Raw genomic sequence first — 13002 nt, 5'->3', positions numbered from 1 at the left:
AGAAGCTGAGAAAAGGAGAAGATCAATGTCCCACCTGAATTGTTTATTTGTCCCAAGTAAAGGCCAAAGTGGCGGCCTTGCCATGATCTGGAAAAAGGAAGTAAAATTAGAAACTGTTACATATGGACCTCATCACATTGACGCTATTGTCACAGAGACTGAGTCTGGCTTTAAATGGAGAATCACTGGGTTTTATGGCCATCCTGACACCCACAAAAGAAATGAATCCTGGAAACTTCTAACCTCTCTCCACCACAGCCTTCAGCTCCCCTGGCTCTGTTTGGGGGATTTCAATGAGATACTTTCAATGGAGGAGAAGCTGGGTGGGATTCAAAGGTCTCAGCACCAAATGGACGGTTTTAGGAATGCAATTAACTACTGTTGTTTTAGAGACTTGGGTTATAATGGGTCTGAATTTACATGGTGCAACATGAGGGAGGGGTCTAGCAGAATTTATATGCGGTTGGATCGGGCTCTAGCCACTGATGACTGGAGAAATCATTTTCAGAATACAAGAGTCCACCACCTTTTTGACTCTACTTCCGATCACTGTGCCCTGCTTATCTCTGACTCTTTTTTTACGCAACCCCCCCAGAAACGTCGGTTTCATTTTGAGGCAATGTGGACGCATAAGGAGGACTGTAGAGATATTGTTAGAAATGCTTGGGGTGCATGCAGTGACACTAACACGCCTGGGGGCCTTGCCCTTAGTCTAAAGCATTGTGCTGCTGACCTTCAGAGTTGGAGTCACTCAGTTTTTGGGCACATTCCTAAGCAGATTCAAATTAAAAGGAAAACCCTCCAGTCTCTTTTCCTTCATGATATTGACGGTAGGCATGGTGCTGAAATCAATCAACTCAGGAAGGAACTCAACGACTTGCTGGACAGTGAGGAAATTTTCTGGAATCAAAGATCAAGAGTCCAATGGCTTAAGGAAGGAGATCGAAATACAAAATTCTTCCACCATCGTGCCTCTGAGAGAAGAAAAAAGAATACTATTCTGGGAATTCGAGATGGAAATGGGACATGGTGTGACACAAATGATACTATCGCTGATGCTGCCATTCAGTACTTCAAGGATATCTATACCTCTTCCCAACCTGGCTGTTTTGAGGATGTATTAAGAGCTATCCCTTCTCGGGTAACCAATGAGATGAATGAGGAGCTGATTAAGGAGTTTACGAATGATGAAGTCCTCACTGCACTCAAGCAAATGCACCCAACCAAGGCACCTGGACCCGACGGTATGTCTGCTGTTTTCTTCCAAAAATATTGGGATATTGTGGGTTCTAGTGTTACTAATATGGTGCTTAATTTTCTTAATTCTAATATGCCCATAGCTGATATTAATAGTACCAACATTGCTCTTGTTCCGAAGAAAAATTCCCCCACTAAAATGGCTGATTTTCGGCCAATTAGCTTAAGTAATGTCATTTACAAAATCATTGCTAAAGTCCTCTCAAATAGGCTTAAGGCTGTGCTCCCCCAAATAATCACAGAGAACCAAAGTGCTTTCCTCTCTGAGCGCCTCATTACGGACAATATCTTGGTTGCTTTTGAGATTATGCATTACCTAAACAATAAGAGGGATGGGAAGGATGGTTTCATGGCGGTAAAATTGGATATGAGCAAAGCCTTTGATCGGGTCGAATGGGGTTTTGTGGAGGCTGTAATGGCAAAGCTTGGGTTTCATGAGCGGTGGATTGGTCTTATCATGCATTGCATCACCACAGTAACATACTCTGTGCTTATAAATGGTATGGCCTATGGTTGCATCTCTCCCACTAGAGGTCTAAGGCAAGGGGACCCTCTCTCCCCTTACCTTTTTATTCTTTGTGCTGAGGGCCTCTCTTCCCTCTTTAACCAGGCTGTACAGACCGGGGATCTGAGTGGTATCTCCATAAGCCGTGGCTGCCCCCCAGTGAGCCACCTATTTTTTGCTGATGACAGCCTGTTATTCTGTAAGGCAAGCAGCCAGGAATGCCAAAAACTGACCGAGATCCTCACTAGATACGAAGCTGCTTCAGGTCAGAAAATTAACACGGATAAATCGTCCGTCTTCTTCAGCCTCAACACAACGCAAGAAACAAAAAATGGGATTTTGGATATCCTTGGCCCAATGCAAGACTCTAGGCACTCCAAATACCTAGGCCTCCCTTCCATCATCGGAAAATCTAAAAATGAGGTCTTTGCGGATATAAAAGAGAAAGTGGGAAGAAAGCTCTCTGGTTGGAAGGAAAAAATGCTTTCGATGGGGGGTAAAGAAGTCCTCATTAAAGCCGTGGCTCAAGCCGTGCCTACCTACACAATGAGTTGTTTCCTCCTTCCAAAAGGCTTATGTGATGACCTTGAAGGTATGATGCGCAATTTCTGGTGGGGGCAGCGTCAACAAGAGCAGAAAATTGCTTGGGTTGCTTGGAAAAAAATGTGTAAGTCAAAGCTACATGGGGGAATGGGGTTTAGAAACCTTCAAGCCTTTAATTTGGCCATGCTTGCTAAACAAGCTTGGAGGATTCTCACTAGACCAGACTCTTTGATCTCAAGAATATATAAGGCAAAATATTTCCCACACTCTGATGTTCTTAATGCTCAATTGGGAAGCAACCCTTCTTACGCCTGGCGGAGCATCCATTGCAGTCTTAGAGTGATTAACAGAGGGACAAGGTGGCGGGTTGGTAATGGCAAGACCATTCACATATGGGAGGATAAATGGCTCCCGACAGCCACGACATATAAAGCAATCAGTCCGCCATGCAATTTTGATGATTTTCCTATGGTCTCCGCTCTTATTGACCCAGATACAAAGCGTTGGAAAGCTGATCTTGTTAGAAGAATTTTCCTCCCCTTTGAAGCGGATACAGTTCTAAGTATTCCACTCAGTTACACGTTACCGGATGACAAGCTCATATGGATGGGAAACAAGAGTGGTGAGTTCACTGTTAGAAGTGCATACTTTATGGCTCTCCCACTTGTTGAGACTTCGCAGATTGGTGAATGCTCTAGTGGCGACCCTCGGACCCCACTTTGGAAAAAAATGTGGCACCTCAACCTTCCTGCTAAGATTCGCATTTTTGGGTGGCGGGCTTGTATGAATGCATTACCTACTAGGTTGAATCTTATGATCAGGGGGGTTTGCACTGATGCCAAATGTCCCATTTGTGATGAATGTATCGAAAACACTTCGCATGCACTCCTTGACTGCGCCATTCCCCGGTCCGTTTGGAGTTTGTGGTCAGGCTGCTCTGCTTTCCTTGAGAATAAACAAGCTGAAATTGTGGATGTGGCACTTCAAATTATAAGCAATGGCTCAGCCCGGGATCTTGAGACTTTTTTTGTCACTGCCTGGTATCTATGGTACAACCGCAACCAGACTGTATTTGACTCCACTGCTCTTCCACCTGGCCAGATTTGGGATTCTGCACAAAGGCTTGCAAAGGATTACAAAGGTGCCATTACTACTACTATCCCACAACATGACTGTCAAGCTTCTTGCTGGTCTCTCCCACCGCCTGGCTTCCACAAAGTTCAAGTGGATGGCGCCTCTAGCCTTGATGGCCCAACTTCCAGCATCGGGGTTATAATCTGGGACTCTAGGGGGCTCATTACTGCTGCTCTAAGCAAGCCCCTTCCTGCGCACTTCCCTTCTGACACAGCTGAAGTTTTGGCTTTGGAAAATGGCATCCTCTTGGCCCATGAGATGGACATTCACCGCATCATGCTAGAGTCAGACTCACTCTCTACTGTGCAATCTGTTCATGCAAAGAAAACTGATGGTCCTCTTGGCCACATTTTTAGTAGCATCCAAAGCTCTCTTCTCCTTTTTAGCAGCTGGAGCCTCATTCACCTGAAACGGGACAGCAACAGAGCAGCCCATGATCTTGCACAGCTTGCAAAAGCTACGGGCACAACACAGGTCTGGAAAGGCTCTATGCCTCCTCTGTTCAGTACTATACTCCCCCCAGACCCTCCTTAATGCTTTGTAATGCTTTGTATTTGTTTGTATTTGCTTGAGTATTTTGCTCTCCCCTGTTGTTCTCCCTTTTCGGGTTTTCATTGAATGAATGGCAGTTCCGTTTCAAAAAAAAAAAGAAAGACTTTCTTTACTACTGCTTTCAACAGGAATTATAACTATGGAGAAGTCAGTGAGGATCTAAAGGTGGACTTGTTGAACCAACCGGAATACATCGAACAAAATGCCACCCTAGCCTTCCAAGTTGCAATTTGGAGGTGGATGACACCAACTAAGAAGCATCAACCTTCAGCTCATGAAGTCTTTATTGGCTACTGGAAACCCACCAAAAATGACACTGTGGTCAAGCAACTTTATGGTTTTGGTGCTACCATGAATGTGTTATATGGAGATCTTGTTTGCGGTCGGGGTGATAATGAGTCCATGAACAACATCATCTCCCATTACCTATATTACCTAGATCTTATGGGTGTTGGCCGGGAAGAAGCAGGGCCTCGTGAAGTGCTCAGTTGTGGTGAGCAGGTTTCTCTCAATCCATCCTCTTTCTCATCTCCTTGATCTTCCTTGAAGTAATCATTTTCTAATTAAGGTTATGCATTAATTTGGTTATAAGAACCTATTAAGTAACCGAAGGAAAGGTTCAAACATAAAGGGGGAGTCGGAGTTTGTATAAGCTGCTTGTTTGTCTTCGTGTGAAGCTAAAATAACTTGGACTATTAAGAGTTTGTATTGATTTGCGACTGCCATTCGCTGGTGTTATTTATATATATATTTGATTTCCTGTTATTGTATAATTATGTAGTGTGGATTTTCTATGAACCTTTCTATATTTTTATAATATGCATTTTATTTGTAAAATCTTAGAATGGATCCCACGTTTTCACTCTTCCGTTTATATCAAAACTAGTATTATACCCGCGCAATGCACGGCTTAATAAAAAAATTTAAAAAAAATATTTTTTTTTGATAATATAATCAAATCTAATAACAAATAAATTAGTAAAAATATTTTTTAAATTAAGTTAAATGGAAAATGAATATTATGTAAGTTTTTTTTTTTTGGTGCAAAAAAATATATTATAAAATATTTTTAAAAATTAAGGCAAGTTTTAAATTTCTAAAAGCTCTTAGTAGTAAAATTGTAATTTAATTATATATATATATATATATTTAAATATTCTAAATTTCTAAAAGCTCTTAGTAGTAAAATTGTAATTTAATTATATATATATATATATATTTAAATATTCTATAAATATTTCTGCAATTTAAGATGCATTAGTCCTCTCTTTTTTAGTGTAGTATACGATTGCTACAATTTAAGATGCATTATATCTTTTTTTTAGTGGAGTAATTAAAAAATAAGAAGAATTAGATTATACTATGTCTACTTTGCTGTAAATTAAGATGCAATAGACTTTTTTATGTAAATGTTTTCTTTTTAAAATCTAAAAATCTAAAAAAAAAAATCTGCAATTCAATGCCGCCACTTGGCGCAACTACGGCGTATAAGCTTAACTTTTATTATATAGTATATGATATAAATGATGAGTTTAAGTTTAAGTTGGACTTGTTAAAGAGATATAATTTCACTCCTTGTTAAATTTGGACTAAACAAAAATAGTTTTATTTAAATGAAATGATATTTTTATTTAAATATTATGCTGACGTGAAAAATTGTGAGAGCTTTCAGAAGTTTCAGTTATATATATATATATATATGTAAAGATAACATACAAAAAATGAACATTTATATTGGTCTAAGCTTAACAAATATGAGAGGTTCAAATGTGGTTAGAAATAATAGCATTTTTTATGGTATCCTATTTATACCTATGGTTCCAACCTTGCCTCTCATCCCTCACTATTACCTATGAAAAAGCTTAACATATATGGGGGTAAAAAATTATTGTAATTGGTGATCACTTCAAAAGCTCCCATCTGCAAAGGGTGCCTTCAAAGAATGCTTATACGTGTATTCATGGTTGAAATCTTATAAAAAGATTGGGGCAAAAATAGATGTTTATAATTGAGGGAAGCTTAGAGAATTCTCATAATGAGATTTTTCTAAATTTCTTGTTGAGATGAGATTTTTTGAAATGTGATTAGTTTTGTTAAAGTTTTTAAGATCCAAGAAACAAAGTTTCAACAACAACAACAACAAAAAATCATTTAAATAATGGACCATTGAATAAATATCATCCTCCATTAAACAAACATTATTATAATAAAAATGGATAAAATATTAGCTATACAATAATTTTTCTTAATTAGATAATGGGTCTGATTAATGTATACCCTTAATCATCCAGTTTAAGAAACTTTTTATGAGAAATTGAAAAGACTGTCAAAAAAGTTAATCATCTTTTCATTTTTCTATAAAATGTTTTTTTAAAATAATTTGCTAATGTATATCCTGAGAACATGTGTTAGTAAAACCCTTAGATAAATATAATATAATAATTTGTGATTATAATATCATTTTTTTTTTTCATGAATGTATCCACCATCTCATATCAATAATTGCAATAAAAAAAATGGTGAAATTTTTCTACTTAAAAAAATTTAAACTTTTTTCTTCTACTGGATTTATTGGGAAAAAAATATCTTGAATTACATATATATGATAAGGCACATATGATATTTGCAATACACTTTTTTTGTTTGTTATAATTCGATATTTGAAAAAAAAGTAAATTTGAATTTTAGATATTTTTGCTAGAAACACACGAGATGGTCATTGGAAATACAAAAACTCTTTCATTTCACTATAGACTACAGTATTTATAGTACACATTGATAGTTGTTATGCACTTGCATGTGTGTGTTATTAGTATATCCTGTCAAGTGTATGTCAAATGTTAAGTGTAACGCGCAATCCCAAGTCCCCGTTATCATAAAGGAAGCTTCTCTTTTTGGGCTTTTTTTTGTCCAAAATCCAAATTAAAGGAATACCCCAAAAAAAAAAATTTTGAGAAGAAGGGAATATCAAATTGGTCTTTCTTTATATATATATATATATATGGTAAATATATGGTCTTTTTTTTATGTGTCGCACAGTGGTTTGATGTTGTGGGGCACACAAAAAAGACCAAATTTTACCTAGCAAAAAATGGACATTTTTTTTATGCTGGTCTTTCTTTATTTGTCCCAAACCATCAAACCATAGCCAATACAAAAAAACACGGGATACACAGACATTTTTTTTTTCCAATGGTTTCTAAAATTGCCGCTCACCTACTGCGGCACTATTAATGATTGCCGCTATACACCTAGGCCTATAGCAGCACCTTTGCAAGCACCACAACAGATATGATCAATCCCTGCAGTTTAGAGGTCTATAAGATCTTTTTTTTTTTTTTTGATGTGAAATACTACTAAACTTTATTAATAAGAATAATTGACAAATACATCCGATTGAGAGCTTGTTCAAGGAAACAAGGAGTCTCTTCAACCCAAACAGACAAATTTGCAATTACCATGACAAGAAAATACAAGCACGACCAGAAAGGAAAGAAAAAGAAAAGTAAACATGAAACCAACACAACCGCATTGCCTCCTTATATAAATTTGTATAGTAAACACTGCAGAAGGTCTAGCTTTTTCTCGCTTCTACATCATAGAAGAAGCTGAAGCTTGCAAGTACAAAGCACACATATTATTAGTACATCATATCTGAAAGTTATTGTTAAGTACCTAATTAAGGATTTCTACGCCTTAACTTTAAATCCAAGTCCCACAGCATATTTCACGAGTTCGTTCATCTCCCCTTCATCAACTACTCCGTCTTTATTAGCATCGGCGTGGTGGAGGCCGCGGTTGGCACGAATGCCAGGGATAATTGAGCCCAGGTAATGAAAGGCTTTCTTTAGCTCTTCCTTGCTGAGCTGATTGTCATTATTGACGTCGTATTTCTTGAAAATTTTCTTTATCTGATCTTCCGTTAGCTTCATAGGCTTGTTATCCACAATACGACCCATGTTGTCTGACAGGACTTTGGACGATGGAGAGTGGGGTGGCAAAACGAGGCCTTAGGCAAGTTTTTGAAAAACCTTTTTTGTAGTTTGATTATGGAGTATTGAAGCCATGGGTATATATAATGTTATAAATTAACTTTTGGAACAATTTTAAATTATCATGGTATCAAGTGGTGCTGAATTTGATGAGTTCGAATCTTATTTTCAGTCCACTTTCATCTAAAAAATTTAGATTCTCACATGTTAGAAGAATTTGGACCCATATGTAAGGGAAGTGTTGAATATCATAATAAATTATCAATTATCCTAAAAATTTAAATTATTAAAAATAATAAATTTGATCATGTAATCACAATTTCAATATAAAAGATCTCGTATTTGTTCATGCTTACAAGAAATATGTTCTAGATTTTCTTAATAGAGAAGTGTCACCGTCGTGTCTGTGATGGCTTGGACTAAAAGCTAGCTCGAATATATTTGACTAAGACATAATTCATATTTCATTTTCCTAACAATATTTCATGCAACTGTTGCTAATTTATTATTTCTTTCCATGAAAATTCACATATTTTTTTAAAAAAATGTCACAATCAAGCACAAAAGGATCAATTTGTTGAAAATATATCCCATGGTATCATATTGTAGTGTCTTCAAAGTGGTCCAATTTTGTGGTCAATTGATACTTCTTGGTGTTTCCAACAAAAAAGTTCAAAGTTCAAATTCTCTCTTTCATTGTTGTAATTATTGACTTAAAAAAAAAAAAAAATATATATATATATATAAATAAACAAGAACTACTCCTTTTTCTTAAGCTCTCTAACTTAAAAAAAAATATATATATATATATATATATAAATAAACAAGAACTACTCCTTTTTCTTAAGCTCTCTATTTATTGTATTCTTTCAATACATTTCCCTCTAAAAGTACAGGAAGATTTATTTTTATGAAAGGGCTTTCTCTTAACTTTTTGGTCCCTATTTTTTGGATAGAGAATAAATTTTATAATATGGATAGTTGGGAATCTACGAAAAAAATTAATTTCAAGGCAGATAAAAAATTTAATAAGTAGTGATTCCTCTTCTAGGGCCCAACTTGAAAGCATTCAAAGCAAGCGATTCTCTTTCAATATTTGGTAAATTTCTTTTCTCCTTATCTGTTTGTAGTTGGGAATCTAGGAAAAAAATTTAAGTTCAAGACTAGATAAATGTCACTATGTTACAAGGCTTTTGTCTTCTTTTCTCCTTATCTTTGATTTGCAAATAGTAAATCGCTTTAAAATTAAGAAGTATTCCCCCATAACATAAATGTGTAAATGCAAATGTAAATAGTTAGAAGAAGAATTAAAATATTTACTAATGTATGAATTAGGACATAAGTAATTAAAATATTTTTATTATCCAACAATCTAAATTTTTTTATTAAATAATAGCAATTGAACTAGCTAACTCCATCTTTTTCTTTCATTCATTTTGTTTTAAGTTAAACAATTAAACCAATTCATTAGCATGAAAGATTATCTTCTTAACTTATTTGTTAATCTTGTTGTCATATATATCTTTGTTTGTTCGTTTGTTTGTTTGTTAGTATACCATATATATATATATATATATATGTATGTATTGGTATATGTATATATTCGCAGCCTCCATTTAATCTCATTCCATAGGTACGTAATACCGTCATTCATGGTGTAAAGGTAAAATCATAATTTTAACCATTTAATATTGTAATACTTTATTTAAAATAAGTCCAAAAATTCAACAATCAAAACGACATATCATATGCTTAAATCGAACTACCGGAATAAAAGTTATAGTTGAATCTTTATTTAGCAATCAATATGGGACAAAATGGGCTTTTGCCCTTTTCAACCAAACTAATTAGCCTTATGCCCTCCTTCCCAAACTAAATAGGGAAATGCCCCTCTTTTAAAACTCGATTTTTGATAAATCAAGTTAGGTCCTATAGCGGCGTTTTTAAGGACCTATAGTGACGTTTTCAAGACCTATAGTGGCGTTTTGTAACTCAATTTATATGAAATCGAGTTATAGGTAAAAAAAAATTTAAAAAATTGCCTATAACTCGATTTAATGGAAGTCGAGTTAAAAAACGTTACTATAGGTCTTGAAAACGTCACTATAGGTCCTTAAAAACGCCGCTATAGGGCTCCAGATTTTTTTTTTTTAATAACTCGATTTATCAAAAATCGAGTTTTAAAAGAGGGACATTTTCCTATTTAGTTTGGGAAGGAGGGCATAAGGCTAATTAATTTGGTTGAAAAGGGCAAAAGCCCATTTTGTCCATCAATATGCATTCTTAGGATTAGAACCAGTCAAATGTGATTATAACTTAAGATGAATCACGATTGATGGCATGTCAAGGTTCTATATATTGTCCAAGCTTAGACAAGGATACAACATCAAGCATAGGATTATTAGATACTAAAGGATAGATAGTCTAATTTTATATTTATTTATTTAATGAAATAAGTTTTTTTTTTTTTTTTAAAAAAAAAAACTGGTTTATCTTATCTTAAAACGGCTAAACGTTTAAGATCATGGATTTGGGTCAATATGCTACCAATTTCATTTCTCACGTTTTGTTTGGGTGGCATTAGGGAAGGGAGAAGTTTGTCAGATCACAAACTAGTATTACGTGAATTAAAAATTTTCAATAAATAATTTTAACCCATCACATACCGTGAATATAGAGCTTTAGGTGAAAAACCCTTTTGACTTGAAAATTCCTAATTTTTTCCAAGAAAAATTAATTTTTTCTTATGTGTCTTACAACTCTCTCTTTTTTCTTCTTCTTTTTTTCTTCACACAACACACTGCACTTCTTTTTCTGTTCACATGCATATAGCTTGTAGAATATTTTCTCTCTCTCATAGCATGTTGTTTATACAAAAAAAAAAAATTATCCTTTTTTCTCCTCGTCAGCTCAATTGGTGACTTGGTGGACAAGCTTATTTAAGAGCTTTTATTTTGTATGAGGTAAGAATGGCAATTGGAAGATATAAGTTTGAATCATGGGTGCCCATGTCTTGCAAGTAAATAGGCTGGCCTATTGCCATTTCGACCAACATGGGCAAAGTCTACACAGTGAAAGCTATGGGCAACAACTATAGAACTATAGACCAGAGCAGCAACAGATAAAGGAGGAGGAGATAAGTCGCTCAAGGCATTAACCAGTGACAAAGAATCACTCTCAAGCGTGAAGTCCTGTATAGAAACATCCATGGGAAATTGAAGACCCAGCTCAACTGTTAGACACCTGTGTTAGTATTGTACAAGACCTGTTAGTATAACAATAAATAATTGTACTCACTAAATACACTACATTCTATTGTAACCATAATAAGACAGTTAGTTAGCAAGGCAGGGAGTTAGTTAGAAGTGTGGTTGGTTACAAGATGTATATAGGTCCACCATGAATGGTATTGGGCATTAATTGGAGATTGTTGATTTCTTTACCTAGCTTTCCTGTCTCTCTCTTTCTCTATCTCTCTCTCTCTCATTTCTGCTATGGAGGCCTAGGTTCCCTCAAAGTAACCTACAAAACTTCTAAATCATCTAAATCCTAACATTGGTATCAGAGCAATCGATCCCTCCACACCACCATGACTGAAACTCATTCCAATTCGCAAAATTCAGAGAAAATCGCAGCTCTAACTAAGGTGTCAGAAAATCACGAGCATGCTTTACAAGAAATTCAGAAGCAATTGCAAGCTATTAATGGGTTTATGCAAAGAATGGTGGAAACAGAGGAGAAACGACAACAAACCTCAAATTCAGGTTCTCAAGCCCTCTAGATGGGAAATTCAAATGCTTTATCACAGAATTTTATCAAGAACCTGAAGCTAGAGTTTCCAAGATTCCATGGAGAAGACCCTACGTGTTGGGTATACAAGGCAAACCAGTATTTTTCCTATCATAACACCCCTGGGCATCAGAAGGTGATTGTGGCTTCTTTTCACCTTAATGATGAAGCTTTGATTTGGTTCCAAGATGCTGAGCAAGTGGGTGGATTTGCGAGTTGGGAGGTCTTCATTAAGGCTCTTCAGACCCGTTTTGGTGTTACAGCTTATGATGATCCCATGGAAGCCCTCACTCGTCTCAAACAAACTACCACAGTGATTTCTTACAAAGGTAATTTTGAGATTCTTTCTAATAGAGTCATGGGTTTGTCTGAGTCTCATAAGTTGAGTTGTTTTTTAAGTGGTTTAAGAGATGAGATTAGGTTACTAGTCAAAATGCTAATGCCTCAATCACTTAATGAAGCCTTTGGTTTAGCTAAAATTCAGGAAGAATACCTAATGAGTAGCAAGAAAACTTTCAAGAATGGGATAGATAATGGAAAACCTTCTATATTGGGTTTGCCTAAATTGGAAGGTAGGACTGATAACAAGATGAAATTGCCACTTCAAAGGTTAACTAGTACTCAAATGGAGGAAAGAAGGAAATTGGGTTTATGTTATAATTGTGATGAAAAGTGGCAGATGGGACATAAGTGTAAGGGAGCAAAGTTGTTTTTATTGGAGGGCTAGGATGTGGGAGTTGAACATAAGCCAAGTGTGCAGCTGGTAGAATTAGAGGATGATGGAGTGGTGTTGGAACATCAAGCAAGTGAGAAGCAAGAAGATGTGACTTTACCTACTGAGATTACACTATATGCCTTATTAGGTAGCCCTGAATCTCAGACCATGAGGGTTAAGGGCAGATTTTAAATCATGAAGTAGTGTCTCTCATTAACTCTGGGAGCACTCACAATTTTTTGGATGCTACTAAATTGTCTATTTTACAACTGTATTTGGATACCTCTCAAGTTCTGGAGGTTAAGGTAGCTGATGGAAGCATTGTTAAACTTTGGGTGTGTGTCAGGGAGTTACTATTTCTATGCAAGGGTATAACTTTGTGGTGGATTTCAATGTTCTGCATTTGGGAGGCTGTGCAGTGGTTCTTGGTACCCAATGGTTAAGTACTTTGGGGGAAATCAGTTGGGACTTCAAGTTATTAACCATGAAATTTTCTTACTTGGGTAAAAGGGTGT

At 35.9% G+C, this 13002-nt stretch overlaps 2 protein-coding genes across 2 annotated transcripts; both read left to right on the top strand.

The window, feature by feature from the left end:
* Positions 1 to 25: 25 nt before the first annotated feature.
* On the top strand, positions 26 to 3973 carry LOC136068600 (uncharacterized). The gene has a single exon (XM_065775961.1). The coding sequence runs from the start codon at positions 26 to 28 to the stop codon at positions 3971 to 3973; it is 3948 nt and encodes a 1315-aa protein (XP_065632033.1).
* An 84-nt stretch (positions 3974 to 4057) lies between these two features.
* On the top strand, positions 4058 to 4528 carry LOC112037824 (chitinase-like protein 2). Its single transcript, XM_065775960.1, has one exon. It carries the CDS (start codon positions 4058 to 4060, stop codon positions 4526 to 4528), a length of 471 nt encoding a protein of 156 aa, XP_065632032.1.
* The last annotated feature ends 8474 nt before the right edge of the window (positions 4529 to 13002 follow it).

The sequence above is a fragment of the Quercus suber genome, unplaced genomic scaffold (assembly GCF_002906115.3).
Source record: "Quercus suber isolate HL8 unplaced genomic scaffold, Cork oak 2.0 scaffold_124, whole genome shotgun sequence".
Lineage (NCBI taxonomy): Eukaryota > Viridiplantae > Streptophyta > Magnoliopsida > Fagales > Fagaceae > Quercus > Quercus suber.
The sequence above is the reverse complement of the archived record's forward strand: the minus strand, read 5'-3'. Positions and strand labels throughout refer to the sequence as shown.